Genomic DNA, 25,083 nt, shown 5'->3' with positions numbered 1-25,083 from the left:
ATCTCGAAACAGCTGTCAGACCAGTGAAACACCATCGAAGTAATAAAAGGAGGTTCCTGTGTAGGACCGTGTCTTTTAAGTAGTGCTAACCATAGCAACTCTGAATCAGAAGGTTATATTCTCATAAGTTCACTGATTCATTTCTTTTAAGTTAATTTCTATATTTGGCTATAAAATATAGATGGATCTATAATATCTTCTGCTTTAGTAATTATTTTTGCTCTCCATTTCCAACAGTGTTTTTTTTACTATGGAAACGGCATGTAACACCAGATCAACCTTAGTTGCAAGATGCCTGGAAAAGGCCTATCATTCCTTACCTTTCCAGCTGCATGATATGTTAAAAAAATTCCAAAACTACAAACATTTATATTATTATTATTATTACACATCATTTATGCTAGTTATAGAATATGGTTGAAAAATAAACTAATTCCATCTAAATCACTGAAAAATAACCAAATCGTGCACGTGTTTATATTGTAGATTTCAGTCTCACGTGACTGTCATTTGCATTTTATTCTCGACATCACGTGATAATTAGATTTTATAATGGATAACACGTGCCACACATGTTGCAAGGTTTTTCCGATTCAACCTAGAGCGTGCTAAACGAGTGCTTTCAATAACAAAAACGTTTTTTTTTTTTTTTTTACTATTATTAAACCTCCCAACGAATAATATTCCCAGAGTGTTGCAGGTTAAAGAGTAAGTAAATCCGCGTGCGTGTTTTGGGTCGTCACTTTGAACAGTGCGTGCTGCTCTTTGAAGCAAGTAATAACAGAACACGTTTGAAACATTTCAGAATAAAGTGGATTGTAATGTTGTTTTTTCTCTCCCATTCGCTATTAAAGTACTGACTATTTTTCTGTTAGTTTAGCACCTAATAATAACAACAACAATCGGATATCGTTTTCTGGTAGAAGTGCAATTTTCAGCCGAAGTAGTAAACAAGGATCAAATAACAGCTTCTGTGTGAGAAGTATAACGTGGATAATGCTCGCATTTGGGTCGGCAAAAAGGAGATGCCATCTTTCACATCTTCTAAATAAAAGACTAGACAGAATGGTTGTAAACAACCACGATCCTATTTTGTCTTGAAGATATTGCAAATACGAGAACCAACATTATCGAATGTCGTATTGTACTTCACCGAGAACCTCCATAGCTCGCCAGGTAAAATTGATCTTTTGTCTGGAAAGACCATGGGGGGGGGGAACCCAGAGTATATTTAAAAATGCACAGCATTGTAGTAAACAGTATAAATATTTGTTTATTATATTCTTTAGTATGGTATTAATATAATTCGTTGTAAATACTATATGAAATAATTTAATGTGCTAAAAAAAAGATCACATAGCAAACAAAAGTTGCAAATACAATTCAGAGGATAATTGCTATGCTGAAGCGAACCTTGACATGTAAGGATAAGGAAGTCATTTTGTCTCTTTATAAGACTTTGATAAGACCACACCTGGATTACTGTGCACAGATTTGGTCTCCCAGGTTCCAAGGGGGGATAAAGAAGCTGTGGAAAGGGTGCAAAGAAGAGTTACAAAGATTATATCTGGATTATGGGATTTAGATTATGAGGACAGATTGCTAGTATGTGGATGCAGACTCTGGTTAACGGGAGAAAGAGGGATAATAAGATAGGGGTCTATAAACTTTTGAATGGGTGTTACAGGATATCATCGGATGAAAATTTTCATTATATGGAAGGTGGGGAAGAGAACGCGGGGACATCCATGGAAGTTAAATTTATTTGAAGTCAAGAAAGGGATAAGAGCTAGTTTTTTCTCCCAGAATAGTGTAATAGTTTGCCTTTAGTGGGTAGAGAGCGCATCTAGTGTGAATGAGTTTAAGAGAAAGTATGACAGCTGGTTTGGGTGATTTATAGCCTTCCTGGATGAGTACTTGACTCTTTGGACGTCTCAGATAATAATAATAATAATAATAATAATAATAATAATAATAATAATAATAATAATAATATTTAAAGAAACTCACCATCAAATTCAGTCAAGTATTCGTGATGACTATGACTGTTTGAGAGAGAGAGAGAGAGAGAGAGAGAGAGAGAGATTAACAGTTAATCTCTCTTTAATTAACAAAGTTAATTAAAATGCATACATTAAACAAGAGTTAGCCACGCCCACAATAGAATGAATCCCATGAGTGCTGATCAGTGGGTGTGGCTATTAATTAATATAATTCTGGAAACCTTTCTAATCACAGTGCACTTATACTTGTTTGGAGGTAGTGTACATATCGATATCCTAACATGTGACTTTATTCTGCCCTAGCAAGCATTTTTGTTGAACACATCCGACAGCAGACGGTAAAGCAAATGTATGTCAGACCGGTTACCTTTTTGTCTGAACAGTATGTGTGTGTGTGTGCGTGCGTGTGCTAATCCCTTGGTGCGCCATCAAAGGCATTCTATTAATTAATCATAATGCTAGCGCAATACCGCGGAGTTAACACAAACAAAGGAGTATCTGTTTTGACGTGCAAAGGCTATCAAACAGTAATGGCACTAAATTCTCCATCGTGTTTTATTAACGAAACGGAAATGAAACAGTTGAATTATAATGAATGTGTTAGTTAATTATCATTTAGCACGTAATAGTGGCACCAGCACACTGACTATAACTAGACGAAGTAGATTTGCGGGATCATCGCACGACCACATGATTTTCCTAACCGCTGTTATTTGTTCGTAGTCACTTGATAGAAACGGTCACTTGAACTGGAAGCAGAAGGCTTCGCTAGTATTTGAAATGGGAATATTCTGTTATGAATTTACGTTGAGAAGGCAGCCAATAGAATCATAATGATGCTGTTATTATTCGTGGTCAAGAAACACAAATAAATGTGGCTAATTCCCTCTAATTAAATATCATACCATTTCTTGCGACCCCCGAAGTGACTGCAATTGCAAAACTGTTCAGAGAATCCACACCCACTAGTGTCTGGGCGTGCACGTCGATCATAATCTAAAATGGAAAACCCATATTCAAGCTGTTATAAATAAACTGAGGCGCACATCCTATAGAATGCATCTCATAAATACAGACTTATCTTAAGGTATACTCAGCAATTCGGTATGCAATTTGTAGCTGGGGCAAACAAAATACTCTTCACAAAATAACACAGTCTACACAAAATATTACAAAAAAAAATCTTCAGTTTCAATCATCTTGCAGTTAACAATTCGAATTGAATCTTTTCTCAACGTCAGGTTCCATCGAGGACTCGATGGAACATCAATGTTATGTTCCATCGAGTCCTTTACGACTCCTGACGACTCCACGAACATACACTCTCTATTCCGATCTGTCCCTGACCATGTTATCAGAACCTCCAAGCGCACTCCAGTTGCTTCTTTAACTTCATCCACTCATCGAATTCTTGGTCTTCTTCTTCTCCTGCTTCCATCAACTTTAGCAAGCATCACCGTCTTCTCCAGACTGTCATTTGCTCGCATAATATGTCCGAAGTATGATCATTTTTGCTTGATGATCATAGCTTCGAGGGAGAAATCTGGCTTTATTCTGTCTATCACTGATTTATTGATTTGCGTTGCAGTCCATGGCATTCTTGGTAAGCGTCTCCAAACCCATAATTCAAATGCATCTATCTTCTTCTTTAACTTTTTCTCAGGATCCAACTTTCACTTCCATACAGTACCACAGGGAATACCATTGCTTTCACGATTCTGATTTTTGTTGATAGGCTAATATCTTTATCTTTAAAGATCTTGCTTAAATTTGTCATTGCTTTCTTTCCAAGTAATATACCTCTATAGCATACTTATTTTCTTACATCGATATCAACATTGAATTAGCCTTATGCAGAACAGAATGGTCTGCATTTTGTTCAGGTATCTCAGACATAAATAGTATCCTGCAACGTCATTACACATTCCTGGCACCAAGAATCTTTAATTCTCTTAACGATAGAACTTAGAAATGAGAGATCGAAAGCCTTTAAGAGAAGATTAAGACTATTTTTTGGAGACATAAAGGACGTTGTGAGATTTTGATAATAGCCTATTGCCAAATACACATCACGTTGGCTGTATTCATAACATTAGGAACTTGTTATGAATGTCATGAACTAAGACACGCATGCTGAAGTTCTAGTTAGAAAATAGCAATTAGCGGGGGATATTAACAGAGTGCGTCATGATCCAAAAATCGTTCACCACCTTAGATCTCTTAAACTGCTTGACAGATTTCGATGAAATTCTGTATTTCTTAAAATATTTTTAAATAGATATCCCGTACAATGATTTATTTTATAGTGTACAATGGGGATGATCAAGGATTGATTGATCAAGCGAACCATTAATATTTGCCTTAAAGAAATATCAGTTATTGAGGAGGGATTTAGCCTATATGGTAATCAGTTGCTTAGCGTATTTTAACAGGAACTGAACAGAGAAAAGTAATCACTTTAGTTTACAAAACTATAACTTCTAAGTTCAATTATGGATCGATTTGGCAGCTTCTTCTATCCTTTTATGGTTCCCATTTTGGAATGTTTGTTGATATTATCAAGAGAACACCATCAAGAGACATTATCAATAAACGACGCAGCTCCCCATCAGCAGAATTCCTAACTCAACCAACCCTTATCTTCACTATCGTACTACTTCACTATAGGGTTACAATTTTCTATTGGGCGGGGTAAGCTAAAGATAACTGTTTTGCTGTGGAAGTACAAACCTGGCACTAAAGGCTCTAATTAGCAGTTATCAACATGTTTCCGCCTGCTATTATGCACGCACTGACTTCGGAATGTGCGTGATTACACTCAAAGCTTAGGCGATAAAGACTGTATTTAAGATTTCAAGCATTAATAGAGAACTATCTGTTTATAATCAATACTTAAAAAAATAAAAGGAACGACCTTCACTACAACTATCCTGCACATTATGCCCGCTCTTTGTTCTTCATGGATTAATATTTTCATTTTTTTTTTAACTTTGTTCGCTCGCATGTAGTACAATAATGTCCTAGATGGGCTAATAAAATAGGAATCCTACTCAAGGTTGGCATCATTCCTCCAATAAACTTGAAAGTGAAGCCATTGTCAGATTTCGGATATCTAGTTAAATCTTATAATATGGTTTATTTATTAATTTATTCGCGGACAATGCGCATGCCCAATCCATTAATATTCCTTACTTCGTTACTGTGTTGTATTAGGCTCACATCGTTGCTTCCGGTGCCCTCAGCATTACTGAGATTGTAGGATTCTTCTCGGTGAGGTGTTCTGGTGAACGTTATTATGATTCAGAACACTGTTTAAATAGCGAGCTGTGGGAAGTTCTGATTATAAGATGAATTGTCGTTTCGTTCTGGTTGCAACTAGAGGATAAATATTACAAGCGCTTGAAGGCTGAGATTATTTTGAGTCTCTATAAAGGATTTCTCCTGATATTATACGCTACAGTATGAGTAAAGGAAAATATTCTTGCTCGCTTTCTCTATCTATTTTGCATCCCGTCTACTAATTTTAGTTTTTGAAATTACTTTTACCTAAAGCGTAAATATGTAATGAAATATTATTTAAAACATGACAGGTATGGAGAAGATACAGACCTTATTGAGCTCCATTGTCTGTTCCACTCCTGTCTCCACGTTAAAAATTCTTTCAAGTAATTTTTATGCGCAACAAAGAAGAGATTTTATAGAGGAATGGAGATCGCTTTAAAATGTGAAAACTGAATAATTTTTTTTTTTTTTTTTTTTTTTTTTTTTTTTTTTTGAATCGGAGTTCCCAGTTAATTAGAAAATCTATCCATTCCATCCAATTCTCTTCCATCCTTAAATGCAATGAGTCTAAGATTAAGGGTTTTAGGCAATTTATTGCATACGGTTTGTCATTGCTAGGTCCTTCTAAAGGTGAGTATTTTATGTCTATGTATCTGCGTGTTCACCGAGTTTAGTGTTTGCAATATGAAAAAAACCTGAGTTTGTAGAAGACAAAAACCCTTCCACCTTCATCATGATAAAGGTTCTTTCCATCATAGGGATTTGAACCCAGGTCTTTCCAAGCCAAAAGGCTCCGCGTACTGGAAATCAGAACCAGATGAGGCATATTTTTCTCACTTGTAAAGCTGGCGTTGGCAACAGGAAACAAAAAAGTAAAATATCCCATCAACACACACACACACACGCGCGCGCACTGTCGTTTTAGAACATTGTGAATACTGAGGTTGGTGTATCCGGTTTGTCCTACCGACAGACTTGGGGGAGGGGGGGTTCGAACGTCGTCGTGTGAAAGGATGTTTGTGATTATCTTAAGATAGAAGGTGAATTTGATCCCCCAATTGAGATCCCCGCTTTGCTTACTGGAGGCCTGACGTGATTCGAAAAAGTTATATGTTTAGTCCGTAGAGCTGGGTTTCCCAGGACCAGGTACAAGAAATGGTAAAAATTAATAAAATAGAAAAAAAATCCTTAGTCCACCCGCCGTACTAATGTTCTACAAGTTTACAACCTTTAATGCATGAGAGTCACATTAAAAAAAAAAAACCTTTCTACAGGCTTGCTTAGCTGTAAATATGATGTATTCAAAGTCGCAGGTCAGGCATAATACTGAAAATAATGATTTTTTTTTCTTTTGTTTAAATTTATTTACTTGTTTTATTTTATTATTTTCGTTGTCTTTTTTTTTTCTTTTCATTAAATACCATTTTTTTTCAAGTTTTTCTTCCCACAATCAAATTTGTACTATACTTGGTAGCCTGTTACTCCCCTATCATTCCTAAATCTAATAGTGATAAAGCAGTTATACTTTTGTAAATGAGTCAAACGCTCAGCGAGGTGAAAATGGTAACAAATTGGTAAAATCCCGAATGCTAATAATCTAAGTATCCAAGAGGCGTGTAGATGACAACAGTAGTAATATTGCAGAGAATTTTTGACTCTGAAATGGTGTTTATGTGAAGCTAAATTATGTCATTTGCTGGTCGATAGCGATGATCCATAAATATGGACTTCCATATCCTTGGGGAAGTTGCAATTTAAAGCATTTATTTATGTAGTTTATGTGGGATATATTTGGAAAAAGCTGATTATTTGTCATCATAGTTGGTGATGGATAAATATTTGATTTTTTTAAGAGCATGTAAATTTGGGTCGCATTTTTACTACAACAATAAAAAGAAAGATATATTCAAGTTGTACACTTAAAAGTGAGAATATCAAACAGATTTATGAAGCCTTCCTGCATTGAAAATGGAGTTAATGAAAGTCCTGAAAAATTTATGGGATTCTATGAAGAAAATATCTCTTTAACTTAACTAGCAAGCACACTTCGTTAGCCTTTTTAGAATTACTCTATAAGTAATTCTTGGTAAAGTTCTTTTGCTCAGACAGGTTGCTTTAAAAAAAAACCTCCTTATATATGCGGAACAAGGACTCAACAAGAAAACCTTGCTACTGGATCAAGGTCATTCCTGTCATTAATTTTTAAATGCGTGACTTTTTGATTTTAATTTTTTTATATTGATCCTACGGACGAGAGACCACAAGACCTGTTAGCACGACTGTGCCGCGTGTAGACAAGTGGTTAAGGATAAAGCAGGAATCTATTAAGAAATAGTTTTTGGAAAAGCTGGAGGTTATACGCCCTCTGTCCAAAAAAGAAACCGAACTTTTCGAAAATAGCACAAACTAGTGGCGCCACCTGTTGTATCTTTTTGTTGTCGAATGCGACAACCTTCATTAGTGTTGTGTCAACTGTTTATGACATTTTTTTTTCATTAGAAGCCGAGTTATAGCTCCACGAGGTGTTTTGACGAACGGTCGGAAAATGAGTTTCAAACAGAGAGCTGCGATTGATTTTGTGTTAAACTTGGTAAAAGGTTTACCGAAACGCATCAAATGCTTCAAAAAGCATACGGTGATGAATGCGTATCCCGTAATAAAGTTTACGAGTGGTTTAAACAATTTCAAAGTGGTCGTGAAACGCTTCTGGACAACGAAAAGCCGGGCGGTCCAATAACTGGACTGAGAGAAGTTAACATCCAAAACGTGCGTGATTTCATCAAAGAAAACCCGAAATCGTGCATGAGATTGATTGAAGATGAATTGGGGATTCCAAATTCAACTGAGCACAACATTTTGACCGAGAGTTTGGGCCTTCGTAAATTGAACTCGCGATTTTTTTGAATTCGCGATTTGCACCATCTCATCGTTCGAACATTGTGAGACAGTTTTTGAGCAAAAACCAAGTTTGCGTGTTGGATCACTCGCCGTATTCACCTGATTTAGCACCCTGTGACTTCTTTCTCTTTCCCCGACTACATTTGCCGATGAAAGGAAATCGATACGACACCATTGAAAACATTCAAGCGGCAGTAACCACGATCCTCAACAGTATCCCAAAAACCGATATAAAAAAACTCATTCAAAGAATTAATTGACCGCGCCAAACGCTGTATCGAAGCTGAGGGAGCGTATATTGGTTGAAATAAATGATTTGAATAATTATAATTGGCCGGGGTTTTATTTTCTATCAAAAGTTCGGTTTCTTTTTGGACAGAGGGTGTACTCATTGAAGAAGTGTCTTCGCATTTATATTAGACTTTGGAGAGGAGGTCTTCTGCAACTTGAAAATGAAACAAGAATATGATAACGGGTTGAGTCGTCAAGGATCTCAGTGGCAAAACCGGTAAAAAAGATTCCAGCAAGAATCAAATGTAATAACAACTATACTGATCATTTTTTATGATTCACAGCTGTTCCACATATTTTTCTCACTTTCCTTTCTTCTATACCTTTTCTTGTTGGCAGTACGTCTTTCGCAATACTTTTATGTCTGTTCTGAGAGTGGTTTTTATCTATTTTGGTGGAAGGGAACGCTCCTTTCAAAACCCCCAAATAACACCTCTTAAATTACTTCAATAACACCTCGATAAATTCCAAAAAAAAAAAAAAAGTATTTCAACTAGATCTTCTATCATTCCCAACAGCGCAAAAGTAAATGAGCCTCAAAACGTCCCGTGGAAATAATTAAAACGATGAAAGATTTCGAAGCAAGCAAACCGGGTACGCAAAAATCAACCTGTCCACTTACTGTTTGTTGTTCCACTCCGTTACTGGTGATGACAGGCACATGAAAGGTGGAGACCTCTTTTTGGTCATTTCGCTGCTGCGTTGTCTGCTCCCCATTCTGGGTGTACTGGGAGTAGGTGGAGGTCATCTGATTCTGAACCATGTGCTGTGGAGATAAACAAGAAAATAATGTATTGAATGGAAGTTGGCATCATTTGGAATTATAAAAAAACTAAATTTGATTGTAACAAAAAGGTAATTTTTTATTACGCTAAATATGCGTGCGCACGCACACACAGAAATTGGATTGCTATATGGCACCACCAAACGTTAGTATTAAACCAACGGTTCGTTCGGTGCCGCTAGCATTAACTACATTTAGATTAATATAGTAAATGTAATGTCATAGATTTGATTATTTTAGCAAAAGTTTATAAAAAAATTATACAAAAAAATTCAACATTTGCTGAAGGGAGTGGCACTGTTATAAGGGTAGGGTCTGCAGGCAGAGAATAAACATAGCCGTTCTACAAAACAGCTCTAAAATTCTATATATTCCAGCATATATCATCTAAAACCTTCCTTCTAAAGTGATGAATAAAAGGTAATCTAAGCATGATATCTGATGGTAAAAATAAATAAATAAAGGTATTGGGTGTCATTCACTTGCATAATGAAAGTCGTATCCACTGACATTAATACTTAGCTGTGGATATCCTTAACTGAGCTCATTTTGTATGATAGTTCTTTGCTCATCCATATTATCATACATTAAATGGATCGAATAATATTCAAGACACACTACAGTTGAAGAGCATGCGAGTTATATTCAATACTATCCCAACATAATCAGGCTTAGAAGATCACGAACAAAATACTTACGTGGTGCTTTAAATTTCTAATGTCCAGTTTCAAGTAAATAGCTAACATGTTAATGCATGTTAGCTTACTAATTAACAGGACCTGTTAGCTGTAATAGTTTTCCGGCTCTCAACACAATACTGTGTAGGTTATATCCTATTGTGGGTATGGATATCTTTAGAGAACTAAACCTGGAACTTGAAAAAGTTCACGTTTGGTTCTCTAGATATTCGAAAATCTAGAGCAAAGATTTCCATATTAACCCTTAGCCCACCTAGTATATTAATGTACGATGGTCGGTAACCATCTTTGTGTGAATTCACATAAAAAAATCTAATTCCTGGATATGCTGTATTTCAAATCGACAGTTAATTCCAGTAAGGTCGATATTTCTTCAATAGTTATGTAAAACTGTTTAAAATATTTTTACACATCAGAGAATTTATTATATATAACTATGTGCCGGCAACATTATTCGATACAGTATGATACAATAACATGCGATAATTCTTCATAATTATAACAATTGATGCATTCGACTTCTTTAGGAAAGAAACCAATTCTAAAATATTTTTATAAATGCGAAAAATATCAAGTATTTCGAAATTTGTGTTATCAAAGTCACGTACAAGCCTTAATGGTAATTTTATATTTACAGAGGTGTCCAGCTTACAGATATGAGAAAAAAATGAAATAATGTGGATTCACATGTTTTAGTATTTCTAAAACAGCCTTTTTTTCCTTTTTTTGAGCGAACTCAAACTCTCGAAAACTCTGCGCCTTAGGAGGAAACAGCAACAGCCGAACCTCAGTTAAACTTCATTGGTACAGCATTGCCATCCGTTACCCTCCCAGAGTTTCATCCTAATCATTCACCGTTTTTAAAGTTCTTAAAAGAACTGGGCGATGGACTGAGTCCTTGACTCTTTATCCCGTCGTCTGAATGAAGAAAATCTGCGTGGATGGGGTGTTATTGAGCTAAATGTTCTAGTCATGGCTGGGTAACGGCAATAGCCGAGCTTCACTTAAAACTTCATTGGCTACAGCATTGACATTCGTTACCCTGGAAGTCCTAAAAAGGACTCATATGTATCTCATTCATCTCATTATTCACCGTTTTCTTGTCGATAGCCAGATAAACTAGCTGATGAATTATATTTTTAGGTATAAGAAAAGATTTAATTATTTTATAAAATTTTCAAGAAACTGATTATATTCAGAAATTATATTCTGAAATCTAATATAATTAAAAATTACATTAGATTTCAGAGAAAAAACAGAAAAATACTTTGTATAGAATAGGAATTATATAGAATAGAATATAGAAATATATGATTCATATAGAATCTAGGCAAATATCATTTTTTAAATTAATCTATTAATAGTAATACAGCTTTCACAAGTCCTTTTTTTATAATTTATAAAGATATATTAATATTTAAATAACCTTATATTTGGAAATTTTACTGACAATAAGAAACTAAGTTTGATATCAATTTTTCCAAAAAAAACTTCGGTAATTTGTGGATATTTTTCTAACACCTATTTGTTATAAAAATAGCAGTTATATTTATAAACCTTGTATTAATTTTTTGAGTTTGGTAATAATGACATAAATTCCTCATTATTAGCTTTCGCAAGCTTTTTTTTCATTATTAGCTTTTATATTTGGAAATTATACTGTCAATAAGAAACTAAGTTTGATATCAATTTTTCCAAAAAAACCCTCGGTAATTTGTGATATTTTTCTAACACCTATTTGTTATAAAAATAGCAGTTATATTTATAAACCTTGTATTAATTTTTTTGAGCTTGGTAATAATGACATAAATTCGTCATTATTACTACGCAATCTTTTCTGAAATGTTAAAATGTTATTACTGTTTTCTACAAGCTGTTCTAAACAGGATATTCATCCGCATCTCGACTCTTGATTGATAAGAATTAAAGATGAAACTTCACATTTTTAGGTAAGTATGGAATTTCGTTATTATTTTTTGTATTAATACATTTGGTAGCTAGGAAGGAACTCCCAATTCTTCTGTTCTAGAACACCTCAGAGATTTTAGTTTAAATTCTTTTCTTTGAAATCCTCAAATAAAATAATTCTTATAGCAGTTTAAAGAGAAGGAAAATGATTACGAGAAAGAATATGAGAACTGCAGAGAGGGGATGGTGATAAAGAGAAAATCAAATTAGCTACCGGTTGGGCTCGGCAACGAACTATCCGAATTTTACCGAAAGCCTCCTAGTGACTATTAGGGACGCCTTCTAGCACAGAAGAAAATCGTTAAGGGGAGGTTAATGTGTAGCGAAGATAAAGCGGGGAGGTGGGAGGAGCTGTTTGATAGCAGGAGCAGCGGGGAATAGTTGTGGGTAATTTACTGGCTCCACTACACGTCCAGGAAGTCTGTAATGCACGTGGGCGTTCGATTGTTGTGAGAAATACTGGCTGTTCGTGGGATGCTGTGCAGTAAATTCTGTCATTAAAGTGAAAAGAAAAGGCACGCGGTGGTGTCTTAGGCATGGAAAGATTCCGAGGGTTTTCATCTTAAGAATCAGAAAGGGACATTCTTGTTTTGCAGCCATGAACTAAAAGACAGACAGTTTTTGAAAACATGCTTCAGCCTGTTTTCAGTAGAATTGATTGCAATTCATCTAAAGTTTAATTACCGCATATTATTGAATATAAAAGAAACTGGTTTAAAATGCAGTTAATGAAGTTCTTTTTCTAATAAAAGCAGTAGAATAGAGGTGAAAGTTGATTGTAAAATTCTCATTAATTGTGTGTGGTTCTCTGCCAGTATATTTTAAGACTGGGCGTTGCCTTTTTGTTCTGTAGCCTTCAGAAAAGCAGTCAACAGGACGCACGCCTTTTACTTTGATAATCCGGATTCAGGTCTCATTCAGGATGCGACGAAGTTCCAGATCCTTCTGAAAGTGTCAATGGATAACGATTGGCGAAACAAGATGATAGGAGTTTCTTTTTTAAATCCCAAGTTACCGATATTTATTCTCATAAACCAAACTGGGTTGGAGAACAGAAGCAATTGAGAGACGCGATATGCGAATGTGTGTGTTACTTAGAAAACAGAGTAAAATATCGACCTTTTCACCAAGTAAGCAAACTAACATTTACTTTGAGAGACCACAGTTACTCAATGTGATAATATTATGATAGAATGGGGGGGGGTCTTTTTCTACTCTAATATAGCACTACTTCAGTGTTTCTCAACGTGGGGTGTACGCCCCACGGGGGAACAATTTGAATATTTTCGGGGACAATTAGAAAATGATGTTGCATTCCGTACCTCATCACCGATATGCTCAAAAAAAACTCACCACTGTAGGCGATAAATTGTCGATGTTGCAACCCTGACTTTCCGAGAAAAAAAGCCGACATCACTAGTACAGCAATCAACATAAATACAGTATCAAGAACTCTCAGAAAATCAAAATGATGAGTCTATTAGAAATTTATTTAACTAATTTATTTATTTATTTATTATTTAATGTAATATAAAATTTATATTCATCGAAGAAAGTCAAATTAAAAACAGTTTTACCTTTTTTATTTAAAGTACATATTTATATTATACTTTTTCAGAACTTGGTTGACTATTATACTAGAGGGGGGGAAGGGCAACAAAATCTTTGATGCGTTGAGGTGGGGCTTGATCCAAAAAACGTTGGGAAACACTGCACTATTTAAACTGTATCATCCCGAAGTACTGTATGTTTGTTTTACATAAGTGTGTTTTTGTGGGTATCCTGACAGTATAGTTTCGAATTATTTGGTTCTCTTTTGTGATTGGGTAAATATTCCAGAATACCAACAATTGAAAAAAAAAAAAAAAAAGACAGTCGTGTGCTGTAATGTTGAACAGATTTGTTTGCCTACTTTGTGTGTGTGAGGAAGAGCAAGTTTTAAATATCTATTTTGAATGATTGTCAGTCGACGTTTGTTCCAAAAGAACTGTGAAGGATCGGAATATTGAAAAATCAGTGAACCGAAATGAAAACCGACTATTTTTACGCCATTGCAAAACATTTTCGTTAATTAGTTCGGGAAATAATAAATGTAATCAGTTTACACCATCTTCATTTTAAAATTATTCCTTCCGTAGTGTCTGATCGCATATTTTGACCATTTTCATTTCCTCCTTGCATGTATCATTATCTTTCAGATTACTTATTTTCTCATCTCGTCTCCAGAATAGTAAGAAAAAAAAAGGACCCTGTTATCAGTTACCAAGTATCCGAGCTTTCCTGTAATTATCAGAAATGTCCAAGATATTATCTTTTTGTTTACTATCTGTTAATTTCCACTCTTAGAAGATCAGCATCCTTTGATTCCAATGGATCTGAATTTTTTGTAGCAATTTCCACTGACCCGCATTGTATCACCTCTTATCTAGATTGGGACAATTACTATAACAAAGGAAATTGTACCCAGGCATTCTCAGCGCTGCCATTTGGCTGGGAGCCAGAACAGGAACGAAAACTTTTGTGTGTGTGTAATTCATCAACTTTACACTTGGCTCTTGAGTTTCATTTTTAAAAACGAGGATCACATTTTCAATCAGTCTTCTGATTGTGACAAGTTAATCATATGAAACAGAGGTTCAAAAAACTCATTTCGAAAAACGGGAGGCTTTTAAGATTTTTATCAGGAATAGATTTTCATCGGAAATGCGTGTACGGTGTTTTTATTTTAAGAACAATCATTTTTGTAATCTGAATTAAGTCCTTTCTTATCTAGAATTATTATTTTTCAGGTTTATATTTAACCTTTTTATTGTCAACGTTTCTCATTTTAACTATTTTGTCTGGCAGGCAATTTATAAAGTGTGATACATCTGATCAGTGATCCTCCTCTAATTCTTGTTAGCCAATAGCTTTACAAAGTAGTTCTTTTCCTGGTAGCATCTCAGATAGGTGGCGTATAATAGCGCCACCTATCTGGTAATAGCGTCATCCAATGCAAGATTCCCAGATCACTCATTTTTTATTCAGCTCTAAGTATCCTCAACGGGTATGATATTATTTGATTTACTGTCAGTCCGTAAAACTTATTTTAAATAAGTTTTACGGAATGACCCTTTTATCCAAGCAGCTGAACTTGATTACACGAGTTAAGTGTTTAATATTTAAAAAAATAAATTTCGATTAATCAATACAAGGATGATTAATGTTGTCTAGAATGAAGTAGATGTACTCAACAATTCAAACGAGTCTGAGATAAACTTCGTAGCCCCCTCATCTCCGAATAAATTTAACTTCAACGATGATCGATATAAACTCCAACAGTGGACGCGTAAAACAATGAAAAATTGAGGTCATCTGCTTGGTATACATCGATCCAAATTCATTCTATTATTTAGAAATCATCGACAATTCTTGTGTATCCCCATGCGAGAATAAGTGAGGTACTTTGAATTAGTACAAACCAAGCTGCGACTATGAGGTCCTGGTTCCCTTGTGACTGAGACCAAATATCTTATTAATACATTATTATAATTCACTCGCAGTCGAGACTTTAAGTCAATGGGTTCATTTTTCTGTTTTCTGAGAGTAGGGAGAACGCTAGGTTTGATATTCTTAAGCACAGGCGATACACAAAAGTTGGACGCCTAAGCCTAAGAATGCGGAACTTAGCGTTTCGTGGAAAATGACCGAGAAACTTTCTTTAATCAAAAGAACAATTGCTTTTGACTAAATACAATCTCACTCTGTTCTCAGCGGGCCTATTTTATTAGAGCTACAATTCAACCATACATCGTTAGCTCATGCGAGCATGGTTACATTTTAAAACGGAAGTCTTTACATTTTCAAAACATAAGACTTCATTTTACTTTCATTCACTTTTTTTTTTTTTGATAGAACGAAAGAGGAAGAGGCGCAGCTAAAGGAATCAAATAACTACATTACTTCCTTGTATGCAAATAAGATTTATTTTGCATCGATCGGACAGACAAAACAGCTTTCGCAATTTGAACTGCATTTTTTTTTTTCCCTGCGAAACTGATTCAGATGAAGGTTGCCGTATTAATCTCTGGGTTGACTGCTTTTCTGTACTGTAACAGGTGTTCCTGTCAGTTTTACCGACAATGCCGACATTTCCTTAACGCATTTCACCCATGTTTCATTAACACTACATGCACGTTACTTGTAAAGGGCTGAAGGGTCTCCTTCAACACAAACACAACGCTGATTTTATTTGTTACCGAGTAGAGAACGGGTACACAAGTAACAATAGGTGGCGCCACGAGTCTCAAGTGTAGAGAAGAACTAATTATAACCTTACGGAATTTCCTGTTGAGTTACTTTCTGTGAATGCGAATGATTTTCGTTCATCTTTTGTGATTAAACGTACGTTTTCTTGCCTAAGTGGATTAGTTTTACGTTTTGCATCGATAAAGGCGCGATACAAATTTCATACTTGATTAAATGTAACCAACCGTGGCGTAGTCGGTAGCGATGACAACCTGTGGTCGGAATGACTTGATTCGATTCTTCTCATAGCACAATAGGAATATTTATGACGCCTTTTGGACTGATTGTGAGTACCCGATCTCGTGCATATATGAGTGGGATTTTTATTTTGTAATCTCCAGGTTTTCTCCTATAGAAAACACAGACCAACCAAGAAACATAATGCATTGGCATCAGATCTAGAGTTGTTTCGTCCCTTAATTCCGATCAAATTAAATACAATATAACGAATGCATGCCTTTCTGAAGAAAGAAACTGGAAATGCTTTCAAATACACCGCGTATTTGTATTGAGTCATCCCTAAGTTTGAATGCATCGATGCTTGTTGTCAGCTGTAGCTTACACTGCTATGTATGGCAAACAGATAAACCCTTAGAGAAGACTGACATCTGTGTATTGTCAATAGCATGTGTAGAACAACTTTGGAAGATGTGTTATCATAGGATGTTCTATCAGCAATTTATCCACTTACGACATTGATAAATGAGGGCATTGTCCAAAATCAGCTGCAGGCAACGTTATCAGCCGATGCGATATAAAGGTGCCACTTCAGCCAGCAAATGCACGAGAGGACAAAGGAAGTGAACACCAAGAGCGTCCAGAAGGGTGTTACGGAAATCTAATGTCCATCAACAAGGAGTAGAACACTACATAAGTGCTTCCCAATTTCAGTTTCATCCGAAGAGAAATTGCATAAACCAAACATCAAATACGACAATTACTAGCACTGATTGCAATGGTGCTAAAAGCATTTTGTCTGGTCTGTAGATCAGGCAATAGTTTAAAATTTACATTTTTTTTTCTATTATTTGTGGGCTGAAACGCTCACAATCATCAATGTCATTGGTAGAATTTGGATCCATGCCTATAGGTTGGAAGACAGGATATCCTAACCAGGTCGATATGCTCCATGGAATTTATATTTCGAATGCACGATCGAAATTTATATAAATTTGTTTATATAAACAAACAAGCATGCATACATATTTATACTGTATATGTATAAATTGTTGTATAATATTATACATATTATACAACAATATGAACAAGCAGACAACGAATTCCGTGTGCCCTCTTGCTGCATATTAGCTGACCATCCCGAAAAAAAAATCAACCCCTCCGTCTTAGGCAGACTACAAGTTTGCCAAGTATGAAGACGTATCACACTCTATAATTATATTGATACTAATATATTTCGAAAAGTTCATTCCTGGCCAATCCTTTATCTTAACCTTCTTTTTACCTGAATACAAGAGTGCACCCAAATGTTTTCCGATATTTGTCGGAACGTCTGTAATGTTCTACGATTGGCTGCTCGATACAAGTGGTGTCAGATCACCTCGTTGAGGCGCTTGGGCACAAAAAAAAAAAAATCCATTTCACTATACGCTTTGTACTTGAACGAATCTTAGCTTGTCATCTGTTTTTTCCTTTCAGTCATAAACTGGTGATGAGTACAAACACCTCTTTGGGCAACGCACGAGACAGAATGCAGAAGACAAGCAAGTACCGTAAGAAAGCTTTTATGCTCACATTGGGAGAAGCTACAAAGTCGGCATGCTGGTCCGTATCATGCCCAGTTAAACACACACGTGCTACGTTGGATACCCCCCCCCCCTTTCCCGTTTAGTTTCCTAGGCAACGGCTGTCATCTCATTCTTCCCTGCCTCACTCACCTCATCCGATTTCCTTTCACCCCGCCTTCCGGCAGACGCGGGTCATCCTGAAAGTACACAAAGCTTCACGCGCGCGCCCCGACATCACAAGAGGCAGCGTTGTGTAACGCGATATCTCTTTGATGCATCTCTCTCGGCCAGCTGTGCTTCCCTAACTTGGAAGAAGCGGTAAATATCTCCTATGAAGGACCCTTTTCTGTGCTCTTATTTTTATCGGGGCGACTGCTCTCCCTCTCTCGTTCTTGCGTAGAAAGAGCGAAGGATTACAAACTCAAGAGATGTTCCCCCGAAAATAGATGCAATAAGCAAATAATTGATTTATTGAAGTGCTAAAAGCCAGTTTCCTGTACTGAACAAACTGTGCCGATGTCATACTGACAGCGATATTGAAAGGCAAATGCCAGTTGTAAATACTCTCGCTCGCAGCTATGCTCTGTTGAATGACTAAACTCTAAAAAAATGCTAATACAAATGAGATTAAAATATAAACAATAGACCGAATGGTGACTTTCGGTGTGTTCAGCGTGCCCCCCGGGTGACTTTTAACATTGATAATAGCCATTTTTCGAACACTCACATTAAAATAATTGAAAACTGTTCTCAATTTTTTTTTTTGGCTACATGGGCGAAGCAAGAATGTTTTTCATATTCCCCGTAATCTGTAGAGGAAAATATATGGATGGGGAAATATAGGGCTATGAGCTCTGATCGTGGCAGGAGGGTAGCAGCAATAGCTGAGCCTCAGTTAAAACTTCATTGGCTACAGCATTGTCATTCATTACCCTCCCTGGGTACCCATTTTAGTCGCCTCGTACGACATGCATGGGCTACATTGGGGCTGATACGTAAGTATAGCCCTGTATAAAAATTAGAACGATCCCTAGACCACTCAATAGTGGCCGAAAGATCGTCCAACTCAGCGTTGGTTCCACTCAGTGACGGGCCCCCTACCACCGAGCAGAATCGCTCATATTCCAGGAAGATCCACCGACAAAGTCCTTCACGGGCCACTCCGGAGAACACCCTCCCCAGAGACTCAAAATGCTCTTTCAGGGCAAACCCCCTCACCGGGAGCAAAATTCTTCCGGAATTTTACATCAAAATACTCAAAGTTTTTCTTAAAGTTCTTAAAAGAACTGGGCGATGGACTGAGTCCTTGACTCTTTATCACGTCATCTGAATGAAGAAAATCTGTGTGGATGGAGTGTTATTGAGCTAAAAAGCTCTAGTCATGGCTGGGTAACGGCGAACCTCAGTTAAAACTTCATTGGCGACAGCATTGCCATTTGTCACCCCGGAAGTCCTAAAAAGGACTTTTGGCTTGTCTAAAGCCCTGTGTTTAAGTAAAGGGTAAAATCTCAAAAAATCAGACGATCTCTAGGCCACTCCATAGTGGGCGAAAGACCGTCTAAATCTCCGCGTTGGTTCCACTCAGTGAAACTCGACCACCGAGCAGAACCGCTCATTCCGAAGAAAATAATTCACCGATAAGAACTCCTCAGCGGGCCGTGCCGGAGACCACTTTCCCCGGATACTCAAATTGCTCCCTTAACGCAAAAACCCTAAGAGAGCGAACTCTCGAAATTCAGAAGGGTAACAGCAACAGCCGAACCTCAGTTAACTTCCTTGGTTCAGCATTGCCATTTGTTACCCTGATTAGTAAGTAAAGGTGAAATCTCAAAAAATCGGACGATCTCTAGGCCACTCCATAGTGGGCGAAAGACCGTCCATATCTCAGCGTTGGTTCCACTCACTGACAGGCTCCCTGTCCTAGCACCCCGACAGAGCAGAACCGCTCAGCGTTGGCTCCACTCAGTGACGGCCGCCCCCGTCCTAGCTCCCCGACCACTGAGCAGAACCGCTCAAATTCCGAGGAAAATAATTCACCGGCAAGAACCCCTCAGCGGGCCGTGCCGGAGAACACCTTCCCCGGAGACTCAAGGTGCTCCCTTAAGGCAAAAACCTTAAGAGAGCGAACTCAAAAACTCATCACCCAGGATAACAGCAACATCCGAACCTCAGTTAACTTCCTTGGTTCAGCATTGCCATTTGTTACCCTGGAAGTCCTGATTAGTAAGTAAAGGGTAAAATCTCAAAAAATCGGACGATCTCTAGGCCACTCCATAGTGGGCGAAAGACCGTCCATATCTCAGCGTTGGTTCAACTCAGTGACGGGCTCCCGACCACTGAGCAGAACCGCTCAAATTCCAAGGAAAATAATTCACCGGCAAGAACCCCTCAGCGGGCCGTGCCGGAGAACATCTTCCTCGGAGACTCAAGGTGCTCCCTTAAGGCAAAAACCCTAAGGGAGCAAACTCAAAAACTCACACCCAGGATAACAGCAACAGCCGAACCTCAGTTTACTTCCTCGGTTCAGCATTGCTAATTGTTACCCTGGAAGTCCTAAAAAGGACTTCCAGGGTAACGTTATATATATTAGTGACAAAGAAGTTTTAACTTCTTTGTCACTAATATATATCTAGAAGTAGCTTTTTAATTAATGGTGTGTCAACTAATTTTCTTTGATTTTATAAATTATATCAAACATAACGATCAAACACCAAAATATATTATTTATGGTTTATTTACAGAAATATTTTATTTTGAAAATAATAAAATTTAAGATACTAGAATATATTTCCTGAGATGGGATAAGTTTACTTCTAAGCTGGATTTGATTTGTCTCAGGTAAAAATCAAACATGAAACAAAGATTAAGAATTCTCTCCCACTACAGATTCTTTGAATTTGTTATGGAGATGGTGACATAGGACAACTTCGTTTCTTGCAGTTATCGTATAGATAAACGAAAGTTCTATGATCGACAACTTAATAGTCCAAGTATAATTCCAAACGAATACAACGCGCAGCGCCTCCTGTTGACACATCAGATTTAAATTATGTTGACAAACCATAAAAAATAAGAAAATGAATAAATAATACTATGAAATTCGTTTGTTTTTTAAGCTTTTTTTCATTTAGCTAATTCCAGTATTTAGTACTCTTTGTTGTTGTAAAAAGTACAGTCACACTCGAGAAAACAGAAATGATCAAAATATAATCATTTCTGACTATAGAAAACACCACTTTAGTAAATTCACTCAATATGTCAAACTACTGTAAAGTTCTGGCCAAAGGCCTTATACAGAATAATACTGTTCTAAAAAAATTCACTATAGCAACTTCTTTCTTTAGTCCTTTGAGTTCCCTATAGTGAGAGCCTGACTATATTGTCATTGTAATAAAGTGTAGGCTCATTTTTAACGTGCGTTAAAACATTCACTTTAAGGGTAATCTTCCCACTTATTGTTTCGTGGGAAACGACATCTCAGTTGAAATGCACTTATATAAGGTTTTTCGCATTCCACATCGGATCTTACCAACGAAAGAATAATGTTGGTTAAACAATGGGGGTTGGTCTTTCTGTAACTTAGAAGAAAGACTATTCCAAACTAATGTAGATGGAATGAAAAAGGTAAACAAAATTAAGTCCTTATCAGGACTGGCTTAAATGGGCGAAGCAAGAATGCTTTTCATATTCCCCGTTATCTGTAGAGGACAGTGTAGGGATAAGTTGTTATTGAGCTATTAAATTAAAGCTCTGATCATGGCAGGAGGGTAACAGCAATAGCCGAGCCTCAGTTAAAACTTCATTGGCTACAGAATTGCATCCATCACCCTCCAAGAGTATTAATCACCGCATCTCACGGTTCAATTCCGCCCAAACAACAAAATTAAAAATCCGAGTGTATAATTCATATATTTTTCATATGAAATTAAAATGGGTTTATTATCATATTATTAAATTTTTTTTGAGAGAAAGAAAAATAATTAACTTTTTCGCTGTTTTGAATAATAATATTATAGTATACAAAAAAATTATATATATACTTTTAACCTATACTCAAGCATAAGCAAAAAAGTTTCTATATTTGTATATAGAAAGACTAAGACCAATGTTCATTATATCCAAGAAGCATTAGAAAGAATACGGTAGAAATCAGTACAATAACCAAAAGAAAGAATAACATGGATTTTAGTCACGTTTCCATACTGAACACATCCTTGAAATGACTAGGAAGCCATAAATTGAAATTCTACGAACAGTAGGCGAGGTTCTTACTGAAATGCAATTTCTTTTCATGTATATGGTGGTTGATGCATTCGATATACGTGTCTAAAGTAGTTTCTGAAGAAAACTTTACAGTTTTCCGATATTTATTGGTTGCATTGTTGCTGAGATCAGAGAGCATACGTATAATTGCTTAGTCATGCAGCATCAATAACACTCTTGCATAATGAACAGGTCTACTTCATGCACCATATTGGCCATATATTTGCATCCAGTGTATATATATATATATATATTGAGCTATTAAAGCTCTGATCATGGCAAGAGGGTAACAGCCATAGCCGAGCCTTAGTTAGAAATTCATTGGCTACAGCATTGCCATCCATTACCCTCCAAGGGCATATTAATCACCGCATCTCACGGTCGATTAATTTTGACTCTCCTCCCTTTTTCAACTACCAAATCTCCTTATAGTCCTTATAACGACTGGCTTAAAGGGGCGAAGCAAGAATGCTTTTCATTTTCCTGTTATCTGTAGAGGACAGTGTAGGGATTAGGTGTTATTGAGCTATTAAAGCTCTGATCATGACAAGAGGGTAACAGCAATAGCCGAACCTCAGTTAGAGCTTCATTGGCTACAGCATTGCCATCCATTATCCTTCAAGGGTATTGATCACCGCATCTCACTGTCGATTTCCACCACCAAATCTCATCTCCTTATAGTCCTTAAAAGGACTGGCTTAAAGGGGCGAAGCAATAATGCTTTTCATCTTCCCCGTTATCTGTAGAGGGCAGTGTAGGGATAAGGTGTTATTGAGCTATTAAAGTTCTGATCATGGCAGGAGGGTAACAGCAATAGCCGAGCCTCAGTTAGAATTTCATTGGCTACAGCAATGCTATCCATTACCCTCCAAGGGTATTGGGTTGAACATATCTCCCCCAAATCTCATCTTATAGTCCTTATAAGGACTGGCTTAAAGGGGAGGAGCAAGAATGCTTTTCATCTTCCCCATTATCTGTAGAGGACAGTGTAGGGATAAGGTGTTATTGAGCTATTAAAGCTCTGATCATGGTAGGAGGGTAACAGCAATAGCCGAGCCTCAGTTAGAACTCCATTGGCTACGGCATTGCCATCCATTACACTCCAAGGGTATTGGATTGAATGAATCAATCACCGCATCTCACGGTCGATTCCCTCCAAACCTCATCTCAAATCAAACGGATTTTATTTAAAGTTAAACGATGTATTACATAGTATGGTGTGAGACCGCCATGACATTTATTGTATGTCTAAAGTAGTTTAAAAAAGTTTTATGTTTTGTTTCTAGTGTAGTATTTCTGTATCAGCTAATAAATAAATAAAAATGCGTTTATAAATTAATTAAAATAGAAAAATTCTTGTAGGATTAAAACCTCTGTGTAGAAGTCAAAAAAAATCACTCAAGCTATGCGGTTTGAAATGGAGCTTGAAAAAAGCTTCAGGGATTGGATTCACACGTACAGAATATAAAAACACACAGGTAGAATTAAACAGTGATCGACATCATGAGGCCATCAATGTGTCGAATTGTGTGATCAACTGCCTTTTTGTTTATATTGCGATTATCAAAAAATCACGTGAAACTAAAAGAACGTTATCTCCTGCAGTTTTTTTGGAAACGCCTTAGGAACAATTATTCGTTTACCTCTGCACGAGACCGATTAACTCACCGTCACTTGGAAGGTTCATGTAAACGTCCCTGGTCGAGACTGGATTCGAACTCAGGTCTTTTTAACCGGAAGTGCAAATATTGCATCCTTCTCGTGACCGTAAGGAGACTAATAAATTTTTAACCGGAAGTGCAAATATTGCATCCTTCTCGTGACCGTAAGGAGACTAATACATTTTTAACCGGAAGTGCAAATATTGCATCCTTCTCGTGACCGTAAGGAGACTAATAAATATTAACATTATTATAATGTTTTTAATATTGAGACTTTGATACATTATTTAAAGGATGAAAGATTATCTAGTAGACAATAATTACTGTTTTTTTTTATGGAATGCAAGCAAAGCACTCTCACTCACTCTCTCTTTCTATCCTCCTTTTTCTCCATGTACGTGTCATCTATCTATTTCATAACCTTATCTTGCTGGATTGCTTTCAGTAAAAGAGAATTGAATGTCTGAAAAACCCAAAAAATAAAATCGTCAAAAACGAAAAAAAAAAAAAGCGAAGAAATGAAAGTGTCAGTTTGCTCTGGCGTAAATAATCTCGTCACCCATTTATGTCTTTTGCTCCAATGACTATCTCCTTGCTACTACTGTGCGCCTTTTAGCAAGCCATGACACTAATAAAATTAATGTGTCGCACAACGTCGAGAATGCACAATTATTGTCCCCTCAAACCTGGGCTTTAAATTATTAACCGTATGCAAAGGTAGCTCTGAGGGATTGTGTTAGAAGAGCACGATGTCATTACGTAGGAAGACTGCCAATTCTTTTTTGCTGCTTTGATGAAAGAGGGAAGAACATACAACATTTATCTTCTCCGTGGCAGCACAAAACTTCGCTCTTTACATACAAATAAACTGATTTTATGTAATTGAATCTTTCACTTCATCTCTTTTCTCTCTCCTCATTTTTTTCGGCAAATTTCACAAATGGCACATTGTTTGCCCCGCCTCATCCCTAAGGGAAAAGCTATAATAATAAACTAAATTACATCCAGGGTGCTATAGCACCGTAAAAATTTTAACTTCACTGCCTTCTCCTCCCCAGGATACAAACGATCTCAGCTTGCTTCCAAGAGAACAAAGCATATTGGATTTCTTACCGCATTATTTTTTTTTTTTTTACTTTTCACTAAGGTGGAAATTGTTACTGAGCAAAAACAAGTGATTTTTTTTTTTTTTTTTTTTACTTT

General features: G+C 36.6%; 1 protein-coding gene and 1 long non-coding RNA gene across 5 annotated transcripts in view; one reads left to right on the top strand and one right to left on the bottom strand.

Annotated features, from left to right (window-relative positions):
• Window positions 1–11,905, top strand: part of LOC150097182 (uncharacterized) — a 33,330-nt gene extending 21,425 nt beyond the window's left edge. The window contains exon 3 of the long non-coding RNA XR_016549647.1: window positions 11,830–11,905. This is a non-coding gene — a long non-coding RNA (uncharacterized LOC150097182). The remainder of the gene's footprint in view (window positions 1–11,829) is intronic.
• The window catches only part of LOC150097180 (RNA binding protein fox-1 homolog 2-like), a 678,934-nt gene that overhangs the window by 320,056 nt on the left and 333,795 nt on the right, over window positions 1–25,083 (bottom strand). For all 4 annotated transcript variants that reach the window (XM_090406839.1, XM_090406842.1, XM_090406843.1 and 1 more), the window contains exon 2: window positions 9,097–9,240. In XM_090406839.1, coding sequence (XP_090262965.1) covers window positions 9,097–9,240 — 144 coding nt within the window. The remainder of the gene's footprint in view (window positions 1–9,096; window positions 9,241–25,083) is intronic.

This window comes from Typopeltis vanoorti, chromosome 17, assembly GCF_054136105.1.
Source record: "Typopeltis vanoorti isolate ZY-2024b chromosome 17, IOZ_Tvanoo_1.0, whole genome shotgun sequence".
NCBI classification, from domain to species: domain Eukaryota; kingdom Metazoa; phylum Arthropoda; class Arachnida; order Uropygi; family Thelyphonidae; genus Typopeltis; species Typopeltis vanoorti.
Note: the sequence above shows the minus strand (reverse complement) of the source record. Positions and strands in the feature narration are given on the sequence as shown.